At 41.9% G+C, this 14,355-nt stretch overlaps 2 protein-coding genes across 2 annotated transcripts in view; one reads left to right on the forward strand and one right to left on the reverse strand.

The window, feature by feature from the left end:
* The first annotated feature begins 301 nt into the window (after nucleotides 1–301).
* Nucleotides 302–14,355, forward strand: part of enpp6 (ectonucleotide pyrophosphatase/phosphodiesterase 6) — a 28,079-nt gene continuing 14,025 nt past the window's right edge. Inside the window, exons 1-2 of the mRNA XM_086084732.1 lie at nucleotides 302–691; nucleotides 8,287–8,466. Coding sequence (XP_085940858.1) covers nucleotides 454–691; nucleotides 8,287–8,466 — 418 coding nt within the window. The 5' untranslated portion in view covers nucleotides 302–453. The remainder of the gene's footprint in view (nucleotides 692–8,286; nucleotides 8,467–14,355) is intronic.
* Nucleotides 5,058–12,410, reverse strand: LOC147167880 (uncharacterized). Its single transcript, XM_086084733.1, has 2 exons — nucleotides 12,312–12,410; nucleotides 5,058–5,583 (listed from the first exon to the last, which is right to left on the reverse strand). Exons 1-2 carry the CDS (start codon nucleotides 12,397–12,399, stop codon nucleotides 5,351–5,353), a joined length of 321 nt encoding a protein of 106 aa, XP_085940859.1. The 5' UTR covers nucleotides 12,400–12,410; the 3' UTR covers nucleotides 5,058–5,350.

Consider the following 14,355-nt stretch of genomic DNA (forward strand, 5'->3'; position numbering starts at 1 on the left):
TAGCCTTTTACTGACGGAAATGATGATGGTTTAAAAAAAATCACACTTGGTTAACTAAACGTCCATGTTTTATGTAACTATACACTGTAAGACAAATAACATTAGACAGGGAGCAGTGGAACAAAGTGAAAGAGCAGGTTTTGTGTGCAAAGAAGAGCTTTTATTCATTATGCCAAGTTAGCTTGTGAATGTATCACAAATGAAACATTGCCTCTGACTCGTGGTTCGTAGGATCTGCTTTCTCACTCTTATTTTGGGCCACGGTTGAAACCCTAACTTCCGGCGTGATCCCCTACTTCCGGTGTGGTCCCCTCCCCGCGCCCACCGTGTGAGATGGGTCCCGCTTTTCTCTCCGCCTGCTGTCGACACTTGAGTGTTGTTTTGCCACTTGCCACACGGTGTTTGATCTGAGAACAAGGAGAGAGAAACAAGCACTCCACTCCACTCCTGATCATGGGCTCCTCCACCTGCGTGTCGGTGTGTGTGTTGCTGCTGGTGGCAGCGGGGCAGCTGTGTGTCGCGGTCAATCCGTTACTCGTTTTCCTGATCGATGGTTTTCGCTATGACTACATGGACGACCTGAACTCACTGGCAGGCTTTAAGGAGCTTGTGTCCAGGGGGGTGAAAGTGGACTCCATGACGCCGGACTTCCCGACTTTATCATACCCGAACTACTACTCATTAATGACAGGTAATTCGTCTCAATCTCCGGATCGCCCAAAGAAATGCTGATTCAGATTCAGAATGTATGCGCTACTCATACGAATCGTCTTTTTGGACAGATGCCCAAACCAAAAAGGGCACCCTGAGCCCAAATTATTTAGAAAAAAAAAATCGGAAATGTTGGAACATACATTTATTCACTCACTCAAAAATATGAAGTTGGATACTTTGTAAAGAACAGGCAAAACAAATCATCATAAAAATAACTCCAAACACTTGTTAACAGCAAATTTCAATCCCAGGTGGCTTGATGTTTTCCGACTTCTCTTATTAGAGGAAAAATAGTAAAAAAATTGCTGACCAGTGTATAATAAGCATCTAAAATGTTCTATAAAGTACAACTCCAGTACTGTAGTTAGAAACGAAGAGAAGGGAGGAGGAGCTACCTCCTGGAGGATTTTTATGACCTCACTAAGGGTTATTTTATTTATTGCTAAATGCCAAGCAGGAGAAAGCTCAGCCAGCCTATATGAAGTTAGAAATCCGCTTTGGGTACATGCTAAATTATTATGTACCTCTTAATTTAATATTATGGTACTATTTTCTTATTTACATCGTAAACATACACGCATGTATACATATGTATATATATATATATGTATGTATATATATATATATATATATATGTATGTATATATATATATATATATATATATATATATATATATATATATATATATATTCATAACATAAACATCACCGACATCTGGTGGTGTATTGACGTGATGTAATTATTAATTATTAAACCTCAGCACAATAAATTATACTGTATGCAGAAAAAACTATTGAACAGTAAGAATAGAGAGTAACTCATGATCCGGAACCTATTTTGCTTGATTTAATACTGCTATGCATTGGAATGTAAATATTTGACTTGTGTTTTTTTTTTCTTCTCATCTATTGTCACTCACAACAATTTGATTTCATAAACTCTGTCAATGGGCACCCCATCCAAATGGATCTGTAATTTTATATCCTTGTTACCGTTCCCAAATACGATCATTTAAGTTTTACTTAAATGTAATGTCAGTTTATTCATATTAAACCATTGTTTTACTTTCATCAATTCCATATTTATGTCATGTACAGTATTAGGAGTTGTAAATTACTGCCAGAACAAAGAATATTGGCATTGTCTGCAAACAAAATACATTTTAACACATTTTATGCCTTACATAAATGATTGATGTAAAGAATAAATAATTTGGGGCCGAGCAATGATCCCTGGGGGACACCACAATAAATGTTAAGTACAAATCACCTCGCTTTACAAACTTTCTCCTGTCAGTCAATTAACTCCTCATCCAATCCAGTACCCTTTCCATGATTCCATATCGTTCCAGTATCATAATATATTGTGATTTATTGTATCAAATGCTTATCTTTATATATATATATATATATATATATATTTAAGAATCGCAATTCTCATTTAGTACGATTCAGAATCGATTTTAAATGTCCCAAAATCAAAAACGCGGTCTAATACACTGTTAAATTGTAGCCACATTAGAGAGTAGAAGGAAAAAGTCTTCCAATAAAAGTTGTTTTTTTGCAATGTGGAGCCATTCTTTTGAGTGATAAAAGTACCGCGAGTAGCGCGCTAATTAGCATTAGCGAGTCAGACTGGAGTAGATCATTACAATTCCGATTCTGAATCGAATCACAGACCCAAAAATCGGAATCGAACCGAATCGTAAGACATTCAAAGATTCCCGCCCCTAATATGTATATATATATATATATATATATATATATATGTAAAAAAAAAAAAATATATATATATAAAAAAATATACATATATATATAGAGAGAGAGAGAGAGAGAGAGAGAGAGAGAGAGAGAGAGAGAGAGAGAGAGAGAGAGAGAGAGAGAATTTTTGTTCCAATGAATGAGTAATGCCAATGATGTTGACCTGTACCTGTTTGATCTGAATCCATAATGGCTTTTGCAGAGTAACTTGTTTCTGTCTAAGAAATTATCCAAGTGATTATTGAACATCTTTTTTGTACATTTTGGAATATTGGAAATATTATAGAATGAAATTGCCTTATTTTCATTTTATTTGGAAATGTAACAGTTTAGAATAATAAATTATTACAGATATATTTTAGTGGTTTTGAAATCCCCTAAAATACATTCTGCACTATAGACATATCAATATCATCACAGTCAAATTACTTTTTGTTCTTAAGTTTAAGGACAATTTCAGCAACTTCTCTTTCATCTACTGGTGTAAGGAACGTGGAGCTAAAGTTTGTTATCTATTAAACAACCATCTGATTTTCCCAAATCAGGGAGACTCTTAGCAACATCAGACCCAACATTGACAAAGAATTCATTGAAGCAGTTCACCACCTCATTCATATTCATATTTGTTAGTATTATTTATTGTAAAATATTTTGGATAACCTTCCTGCCTCGGACCGTGTTAATTTAGAATTGTCCACATACCTTTAACATTGTCTTTGTTATCATCAAATATTTTATGATAGTAATCTCTCTCAGCTGTTCTTAGCTATTAGCTTATTTTTTATATTTTTTATATTTATTTTCTGCCTCTAGTTCTCTGTCTAATGAATTCCCTATAAAGTATTTTTCTTTTTTGCGTGCATTTTTCAATCGCTTTATGATAAAAGGATGATTTTGTTTTTGTTTATTATAAAGCAATTTTATAGGGCAGGTTTTTTATTTGATTGAATAATGTTTTAAATATTCTTATGAATTTGTCATATGCTTGCTTATGTTTATACCCTTACATGTAAAAAAAAAAGAAAAGAGTACAGTAATGGTCCCTTTGCCAGTTTATACCATTTTTGTACCTTTTCTAACCGTAAACGGTACTTATTTGTACCTAGGGGTTCGATTGTGAACCCTACAGGGTATAACACAAAAAATGTGTACCTTGGAGAACAAAAATGGATCCCATAGTACCTTTTTTATGGGAGTTTAGTTAAGATTGGGCCTATGTCAATAAAGTAAAATTTTCTTGTTTATGAATATTTTAATGGCCTTTGGCGAAAATGAGCTAAAGAGAATATATGTGGTTGAATATAATGATTGACATAGTCATTTACCATGAGAGACATTTTACAGTTACTGCTCTTTATTGTCATTGAACCAGACTTATCTTGATTGATATTGGATGCTCAGAATGATAAAAATCCATGTGAGGATGAAGTCATAAAAAATACATGTGAATCATTAGAAAGACAAGTACTGTAAACTAATTTGAAGTTTGACCTCGGCTGCCTTGCAATTGTAGTCAAAGAGAAGATGATTGCTGTTCCATATCAAAGGGCAAGTGTCACTTCTGATGGGACAAACCATTACCAGAGTCTCGTGGTTGCATTAAGGATTCATGGGAAAATGAGGCCTTTTAAATGGCATATATGAACTATTGTAGCTATTCAAAACAAAGTTCTGAATTTCATCAACTTAACAATTTAGTTTGAAGCTGGGCAGGCGCAGAGTTTTCAATAACATGTTTTACTTGAGGAATCAGCACTTGGCCAGAACTTCTGTTGGAACAGATTGCGTAACTCATGAGGGATTTTTAGTTTCATTGTTTACTTTTCAACATTTCTGGTGCTCATCAGTTCCTTGCACCGCGGACATGCTGAGAAGGAGATTAATTGTATGTAATGTGATACACACACAGACATGAACACAGAATGGTCAGGAAAAGAGAAAATAATCAACAGTGGGGAAATTCCTTCTTGAAAATAGAGCAGAATGTTTTGACTAATTTATCGGCCACAATGCCAGTTTAGCTTTGTTTAAATGCTACAATCTGCTTGATTAAGGTCACTGGCTTTATGTCAAAGATTAAATAATCTCAAATTCAATGAAAAGTAGTTCTGATAAGTTTATTTGTCCTAAATAGCATTTATTGTTTAGGTTTTGCTGCCTTTTAAAAGAGAAGTCAACCTTAAACATTTCTTGACAATAATATGTTATATGTGACCTCACTAGTCTAAATATGGCATTCGGATAAATTTTACATTTGTGGAATATGAGTTGTGCAGCAAAATCCAGCCATTTTTCTCCATCTCAGGGGGCAGCCATTTTGCCACTTGCTAACATCACAGTTGCTCAGGGCTCAGGCAACGACCAATCACAGCTCACCTGTTTTCTAAAGGTGAGCTGTGATTGGTTGTTACCTGAGACGTGAGCAAGTGGGATGTCATGTTTAGTCGACAGCAAGTGAGAAAATGGCCGCCCCCTGAGATGGATAAAAATGGCTGGATTTTGCTGCTTAACTCATATTCTACTAACACAATATTAACCAGAATTAAACCATAGGGCCGCATAGAACATTTTATTGTAAAAAAAAAAAAAAACGTTTTGGGGTTGACTTCCCCTTTAAAGGACATATATACAAATTTAAAATGGGTTTCCCATGGGGGGCGCTCCTGCTCCTGGGTTTGCTGTCCGGCCGGTGGCCCTGGCAGGGCCCGGGGGTCGTCCTTTGGCGCTGCCACGGCCTGGGGGGCCCTGAGGTGTTGCGCTTGCTCTGTCCTGGCAGGGGTCGACGGCTCCCCTCTTTGGTGGAGATTTTCATGCATGCCAGATCCACCACACCAGCATCTATCGAAACTCAGACGCAATCTGCTTCTTCCTCAGGTCATTGAATCGGTGGAGGCTGGTGTCTGTGGATCTCACTCTGCTTCGTTTGTCCTTCCTTCCTTTCCTCAGTCTCTCCTTTGGTCTCTTGAGGTCTCCCTGATTTTTTGGATTTGTTGGAATTGAGATGTTTCTGGGGTTGGTGAAGAACTCTGGTTGGTGGCCCGGTGGGTGGTGTCTGGTCGGTGCTGGATTTCACCTTCCTTTGTTTTCTTTGGTCCTTCCTCGGGTCTCCTGACGGCGGTGTTCGGTTTAGGTGAATGGTATGGGATTATTTTTTAATAGGTTTTTGGTGAACTAACGAATACACACACGCACACACACACGCACGCACGCACACACATACACATACTCACCCACATACAAAAAAAAAAAAGAGCAATGATGATGACATTACTGAATGAACAATACTGAGCTCTTTAAAAAATAAAAATAAAACAATTAAATAAAATTGGGTTTCCCTTGGGACAGAGTCAATTGAAAATAAATGGTCAATTCAGTGTAGTTTCTGATCAACACCAATGAAAAAACCTGCTGCTCTATGAAAAGCAGCTTGTATTTGCTCTGCTCAACTCTGACAAGAAATGACATCAATTGTTGGGTAACGACCTCCTCCTCCTTGCGAGCAATCACGCAGAATGCTGATAAGGCACATTATTACTGAACATGCTGTCAGTTCCCAGACTGTAACCACAATGCTGAAAACAGCACAATCCTGCAGGACATTTGTCTGCACATTTATGTAATCTCCTAGAAGTCACCTACACTCTAGAAAAAATGTTTAGCCTAAAAAAATATGTTTTTACAGTTTCCATTAGTCTTTCTTAGTTGTGACAACTTATTTGAATGGCGTTGAAACAACACACAATATTACTTTGGATGAAATAGCTTTTCCTCTTCAGTAAAAGATTATCAAGTACTGCTTATTGAATAACTGTTATCATAACGACACATTTTTAAGTTTAAGCTTCTTGCTGTTTAAGCTTCTTGCCTTAATTACGAGTGATGTTGGTTTTGCTTGCATGTAACTTTTTCCAAACAAATATAATTAGACTACAGTTATACTTAATAAGAATCTGTTTGTTACTTTGTGGAACACATGCGCTTCTATGTACAAGTAAAAATAGCATTTCAAACCACGTTAAGCAGTTGCAGTTCAATGCCTGTGGGGTGCAGTGGTGAGCAAGAATTGATGAGCACACACTTCTTAGTAACGGTATGAGTGGTGATGATTGTGTTACTGTTTGGTGCATTGTAAACCGCACTTTGACATTTCTTTTTGATTTGTGTTTAATGCCAAAATGTTTGTTGAATTTTGTAATTTAAAAAAACAACTTCTCAGTAACGGTGCGGTGCGTCCCTCACGTATGCATGTAAAACTAACAAATAATAAAATAATAGAATTAAAATAGAAAATCCCCTGATTCCTAACACTATAGTAATCATTAAGTCACTAAGCAAATTAATTAATATGCAATATAGAGAACATAAAGGAAAACTGGTATTTACAGCTTAAACATGGTGAAAGGCATTGTGGGAGTATCATCTTAAAATGGTGTCAGTGTTGATAAAATTTCAGTAATAAATAGAGGTGGCAAATCCAGGTCCAGAAAGTAAAAACCCTACCACAGTTTGACTTTAGCCGCAAGTGCTAGCTAGATCCCATGGTGCTCATTTACCTGCTAGGGAGCTAGCTAGCTAGCTAGCATCAATGGCTAAAGCCAAACTGTGGCATGGTTTTTACTTTTTGAACCTGGATTTCCCGCCTTTTGTTATCAAGCTAAGTTTATTAGGTTATGCCAACTTGAATGTTGTTTCAATTTAGGTTGACCAACAGTGAATTTTGTGTGTACATGACAGGCTAAATTTGGTTGATATAATTACCAACGTTATTATTTGATCTCCACTCATAAGATAAAGTTATAGCTAGTAGCAATGTAGTTAGAAAGTGTATCTAAATTAATTAATTACATGTTTTAACTTGCATTTATATATTTAATCAAGTGATTTTTATTTATTTTTTTAATGAATCAAGGCAGATCAGAAATGCTCTAAGATGCATTGTTGGAAAGTTGTAAGCTTGGTATGAGCTAAGTTGATGGTGAATGTTGTATCACCTTTTGAAATAGTCTCATGGCTTCTGAATACTATAATTGCATGGCGACCAGTCCAGGGTGTACTCCAACTCTCGCCTCCAGTCAGCTGGGACTCATGCACATCCCTTGTGAGGATTGGTGTACAAAAAATTTTTTTCCTCTAAACTATGGCATTCTGTAGCTGGTCAAAATGTTGGAGCCCCCCAGTTTAAAATGTGTGTATATGGCAGTTCCCCACGTTAGTGAGCTCTAAAACAACAATATGTCCAGGCCAATAGCATACAAGCTGGGAAGCGTGTTCCATTGTTGATCTGCTGATGTATGTGTTTTTTTCCTGTTCAAACAATCAACTGGCTGAACTCACATACAGGCACATTTAGAGAAGCAGTTTCTCTTGACATCTTTTGGCTTACTGAAAATTGACATTTGAATGCCGTTTACAAATGCAGCTACTCAAAAAATGTGTATGCTGGGTTATTAAAGACTGTTAAAGTCTTAAGTAACTACAATAGGTTATCTCTCAGTGTAGTACTGTTTTATCAGTCTCGGGTAGTGGTGGCAAAACAACAGCCCATTGTCCATTTGCAAGCCACCATCCGTTTTTGTAGTTTGCCCACAGTGCATACCCAAAATGAACAATTGACCTAGTATGTGTCATTTCCATGCATTGCTTTACTCACAGTGCCTAGGAAAAAGTATGCATACCCTTTGAACTTTAAACTTTAGTCAATTTTGCCGGTCCGTCATTCAGATCGCCTGCAAGACGAATCAGGAAGTCCTCAATGAGAAAGTGGATGATAGGGTTAGTAATACTGTTTTGTTTTTTTTGTTTTTTTTACAGGTCGTCACTGTGATGTCCATCAGATGACCGGAAACCACATGTTGGATGAATCCTCTGGAAAGGAGTTTCTGATTGGGACCAATCCTGACAGCAGATTGCCTCTTTGGTGGAATGGATCCGAGCCATTATGGGTCACTTTGCAGAAGCTTGGAAAGAAAGTTTTTATGTACTACTGGCCAGGTGCTCACACGCAATTTCATCTTGAACAACATATTCATATGCATCTTAAAATATAATTTTAAAATAAGCACTAAGTATTTGTGTGAATGTTAGGTTCAGTAAACCTAGAACATTTAATAAACAACATATATAAGAAGTAAGACAAGTGATTTAAATAATTTTTGCTCGCGAGGAGAACGGACAAAGAGTTTGCACAGAATACAGGCTCCTACCCGTTCTGGACACACTTCGCCGTTCCCTCTCTTTTTATTGGATATTCACTAGTTACATAGTGACTGCTGTTCTAAAGGGGAGGGAACACTCAGCAGCAACTCAACTCAACTTTATTTATAAAGCACTTTAAAACGACAGTTACGTATGTAACTACGGTTCTATGAGTCCCGAATGACCGCCAGCACGGAAACAGCACGGAAATCCCCCACGCGCATGCGTTACTCGAGAAAGAATTAATAAAAGGACATTTCCAGGGTTCCGGCTGACGTGATCCTCCTGTATAAAAGGGGATTGTAGCCGGAACCGAATCTCTCAGAACCTCTGAGTGACAAGCAATGCTGGCAGTCGTTCGGGACTCCTAACTGTAGTTACATACATAACTGTCGTTCTATTTCGTCCCTCCCGACCGCCAGGTAGAGGTGCTGAAACAGCACGGAACGCCAAATACCAGCGATGTCACGAAGACCCGGGAAACTGTACCTCACAGAGGGGCCTCCGCAGGACCGCGAACCACATTCAGTGGATGAGCATAGGTGACATCCAAACTGTAGAATCTAGAGAACTTGCAAGGGGACGACTAGGAAGCAGCCGCACAGACGTCCTCCAAGGACACTCCTTTCAGAACAGCCCATGAGGTAGACACACCCCTGATGGAGTGACTGTGCACGCTAGGAGGAGGGGGACGACCAGAGACCCGATACGACTGCCGAATCATCTCCCCGATCCAATGGGAGAGGCGTTGCTTAGACACAGCAGCCCCTTTATTTGGGCCGTCGTAAGACACAAAAAGCTGTGTGGATGTACGGAAACCTGACGTAGTATCCAAATAAGAGCGGTGCGCCCTCACAGGACAACAAAGACCTGGAGCGTCGACGCCGGCGCAAAACGAGCGAAACGAATAGGGTAGTTGGTTTGAGAGCCAGACAAAACTTTGGGCACAAAAGCAGCATTTGGCCACAATGTGACCCCTGCCCCATCGGGATGCCAACGAAGGCATTCAGGGCTAACAGACATGGCATGGAGATGTTAGGAGATGCTATTGCAAGTAGAAACGCCCTCTTGCAAGACAGCCAGCAAAGGTCCCCTTCGGTCAACGGCTCGAAAGGGGACCCACACAGTGCACTAGACGAAGTTCCCTGGCGGGGACTTGAGGCAGATTCCTAGAACGAAGGGCACCCCTGAGTAAGGAGGCCACTAGGCTAGGGCAACCCACAGACTTGCCATCCACTGCAAAATGGCAGGCCGAAATGGCCGCCACGTAGACCTTGATCGTAGAAGGGGAACGCCCCTTATAGTAAACAGATTGGAGGAACTCCAGAACAGTGGGAATAGGGCACATCACGGGATTCCTCCTGCAACTTGCACACCACTCCGTAAATGGCTTCCACCAGCGAACGAGTGGACGGAGCCCTGGCATTAAGAATTGTATGCTGAACAGAAGACGAGCATTCAGTCAGCAACGGGTCTCGATCCTCAGCGGCCAGAGACACAGAGGGAGCCGGCGGGGATCGGGATGCCAAATCTGACTCCGCTACTGGGACAGTAGATCCAACCGACTGGGCAGGATCCACGGTTCGAAGGAGCAGAGACTGCGAAGGAGAGGGAACCAAGTCTGGGCTGGCCAAAGAAGGGCCACCAGCAACAACGTGTGACCCTCCAGAAGGACCCTCTGAAGGGTCAGATGAATGAGGGGGAGAGGTGGGAAGGCATATAGCAGGCCCCTTGGCCAGGGGTGTGCCAGAGCATCCTGGCCTAGCGGGCTGCTCTGTTCCCTCAGGGAAAACCAGAGGGGACAGTGTGTGGACTCCTTGGAGACAAAAAGATCCACCGTCGCCTTTCCGAAGCGACTCCAAATGGCGCTCACCACCTCCTGGACCAATCCCCCTGGGACGGACGATGGCGGGAGAGGGAATCCGCCGACTGGTTGACAATGCCCGGGAGAAACATGGCCCGCAGGCAGGCAAGACGGGGGGCGGCCGATCTGAGAAGCCTCCGTGAGGCCCGTAACAGCTGGGCGGACCTTGTCCCGTCCTGATGATTGATGTGATACACAGTGGAAGTGTTGTCCGATCATACCATACCGATCATACATGGTGCCCTGTCACGAAGGGCAGAAAATGAATGAGGGCCAGATGCACAGCCCGCAGCTCCAGCACATTGATGTGCCCCTCGACTGCAGGGGTGCAAGTGCCGCCTTCACTACACGTGTAAACACTCTAGGAGAGAGTGACAGCCCAAATGGGAGTACTCTGAACTGCCAGTGGCGACCCCTGTAGGCAAAGCGGAGAAACGTCCTGTGCTGAAGAGCAATAGGGACGTGGAAGTAAGCGTCCTTCAGATCGATTGACGTGAACCATTCCCCTCGGGCAATCGTCCTCAACACGGCCGATGTAGTTAGCATACGGAAGGGCAACACCGAGGTAACGGTTGAGACCTCTCAGATCTAAGATAGGGGTAGTCCGCCTGCCTTTTTTGGAATGAGGAAGTAGGAGTAGAATCCCCCTGGATGTGCCAAGGGATCCACTGCTTCGATAGCGGACTCGGCGAGGAGGGTCGCTAGCTCTTGATCCAGAACTCTAGTGCCTTTTCCGGGTCGCTGATGACAGTCTCTCTGACCCGGATGGAGAGAGGGGGCCGGCGTCGGAACTGAATCCTATAGCCATGAGACAAGGTTGAAAGCACCCATGGGTCCGAAGCAATGGCAGCCCAGTAGTTGAGCTGGCGACAGGAAAAGTAACCGACTGCCGGCCTCTCGGGCTCAATCCCTGGCCCTCCCGGATTTAGGGGTCCGGGAGGGATGGGGCGTGGTGCGTGAACCTCGGGGCTGACCATGGGCGAACCCCACGGGCGTCTGTGACATGGCCTCGTGTGGGATGACGAGGCTCGTATCCCCCCATAGGCCGAAAGGATTGCCCAGTACGTGATAGAGGGGCGGCAAACTTACGCCTTCCGTCATTAGCACGCACTGTGCGTTCCAGCGCTGCTGTTGCTGCCAAACTGAAAACTTGACCCGGCACCACAGGGAGGTGACGCAGTTCCTTCCAGGAGGGAGATTGAGCCAACCACACCTGACGACGCGCCTGGATAAGCAATGACATACTACGGCCATGCTCCCTCGAGAGGAGGGATAAATCCCTCAGCGCCATGTTAAAGAATGATGTAGCCTCATCTACTTCGTTGTCTCTCAAAGCTGCGGAGAGAGTAAGTAGGAGATGCGCCTGGCCAACGCCCAGGCGTGCTACCACCGTCGCCGCGTTGTACGACTTAGTGACCAGCTTGTCCATCAAGCGCCACTGAGGGCTAGGGCATCTCACAGCCTCTCTAAGGGCCTCCTCTGGGGAGATGATGAGTGAAGCCACAGAATACTCTACAGTAGGCATACGGTCCAAACCAATAGGATTCAGAAATCGCATATTTGCCAGAGCACGGCTGTCAAAAAAAGACGAGATTCCGGGATCCAAAAAGACTCGGTTGAGTAGTCCATCGGAGAGAGGCCACACTCAATAGGAGGCTAAGAAAAGCCAACTTTAAACGTTGGAAGGCACTAAGCATAACAGTGCGCACCAATTCCGCTCCAGCTGAAAAACGTTCAGAAGGAGGAGAAGACGGGGTAGTGTAAACAGAGTCCATACCTGAACATGGCTCAGAATCCCGGACGGAGACGGCATCCTCTGTGACGTTGTTTGCTTGGGAGGGCAATTGGAGTGTTGCATCCGGCATGTCCACCAATGCATAGGGCAACTCCACTGCAGAGGCCTGAGAAACAGAAGGGTTTTGATCACCCAACTGTGTTCACCGGAGTGTGGCCCGCCACAGCAGCGGTCGCCACTACGCGACAGTCAAGACAATAGTCAGTGCGTCCCGCTTCGGGCAAGAAGGAGCCACCACAGTGCTTGCTGCGAGCGTCGTCAACCATAGCAGCTGCCGATTGACGCGCATCGAGTGTGCGCAAGCCACTGGCTGCTATTTTCGTGTGGGAGAGGAGGCGGAAAAAAACCCCGGAACAAACTAATTCACAAGTGCTCAGAGCAATACGTAAGTGAACGTCTGTGTCGTCATAAATTAGCAGAAGTCATGACAGACAATATCAAAGCCATCAAACAACATCAAGATGGCTGGCGACCTCACGGACGGAGCCACATAAGTTGCGAGGCAATACAAGCTAGGAAAGGATACCAAATAACCGTGCCAACACTAACGAGTTGTAGTCAAAACAAGTCAAAGTAACCATAGGCAAGATGTCAACAGTCGCTAACATCCACCAGGTGTACTCACAAACTTGAAGCCGCACTCAGCGATGAGATCATGTAAAGATGGAAGGGGAGCTCCAACGTCCAAACATAAATTCCAAAAGTCCAAATACACCGAGCCGTCGCAGCCAAGGGGGGGGAGGCGGGGAACCCCGCTGCGCCGATCAACAAGATCACAGGCCACCAGCGACGGTGACAAAGAACGGCGGTAAACACCGTTAAGTTACCGATTTTATGAATTCTTTCTCGAGTGACGTATGTGCGTGGGGGATTTCTGTGCTGTTTTAGCACCGCCACCTGGCGGTCGGGAGGGACGAAATAGAACTAGTATTGCTGAATACAAAGTTCTGTACATGGAACATAAATCTGTCATGCAGCAAAGAAAAGTCAAACAAGAAGAACAAAGAAAACATTACAAGTAAAGAAAGTTTACATCAATAAATGTTTTCCTTCAGCACTGAAAGTTTCAAAGTCAAAGCTTCAAAAGTTCAATAGCAAAATATTCCAGTCGTCATCTTGCGATAAGGCCACAGTTCTTGTTTTTGAAGATGAAGGTGCATGAGTCATATTCCCTTTTACTTTCTTCACAAAATAATTGCTTAAAAGAGAAATATGGGGTAAATTTATGTACATTAATACTAACAATGAATCAATTATGCCTCACAGCAGTTAGGTAAATAACTTCCTTCTCAAAGTGGAGGTATACCACTTAAAAATAAATACAGAATTTATTTCAATTTTTATCATCCTCAGTGGGGTTACAAGCACGAAACTGTGTGAGTGAGAGTCTTGTGTGTTTTAATGAGTTAAACTGTGTTTATAGCATGGCAGTGGTGACCAATGTTTTTTTTTTCAGGGCCGATACTGATTATTGGTGTCAAGGAGGCCGATAACTGATATTCATTTACACTAAAAAGGAAAATATTAATGTCAAAATTTTGACTAATGTAATGCCAACACTTAATTTATGTGCCTATAAGCATGTTTACTAAACAGCTTTTCAACATGTTATATTATTTTCTTTTCATCTTAGGCAATTGACATCTTAAAATACTAACAAAAAGGCAAAGAGCTCCTAGGGACAGCAACATGTCTTAGAAAGTGTAATTAAAACTTAGACAAATAAATAGTTCGCTAAAGTTTTTCTAAAGTAAACATGTCTGTTTTCCAAAATTGTAATATGACTGTTAAAAAATATATATATATTTTAATTAGCTTTGTTTTAAGTTCAAACAAAAACAGTAAGTGCATGGAGTTCCCATGTTTTTATATATGACTTTTAAAAAAAAATCTAATATAGTGTCTGTATAGTGCAGGTTTTGGACCATATCATCAGCGATAAATTAGGGCTCACTGTAACAGGAACAAAAAGCAACAGTAACAAGTAAGGAGTCTGTAAAAATGTAAAACATTAAAACGTAACAGA

The sequence above is a fragment of the Leptonotus elevatus genome, chromosome 9 (assembly GCF_054856555.1).
Source record: "Leptonotus elevatus isolate MCC_2025b chromosome 9, RoL_Lele_1.0, whole genome shotgun sequence".
NCBI lineage: Eukaryota > Metazoa > Chordata > Actinopteri > Syngnathiformes > Syngnathidae > Leptonotus > Leptonotus elevatus.

Coding starts and splice junctions, on each gene's coding strand:
- LOC147167880 (XM_086084733.1), bottom strand. CDS start 12,399: ATGCCGGATGCAACACTCCAATTGCCCTCCCAAGCAAACAACGTCACA. Junction 5,584..12,311: donor GGATTCTGAGCCATGTTCAG/GTATGGACTCTG, acceptor CACCGCCGTCAG/GAGACCCGAGGAAGGACCAA.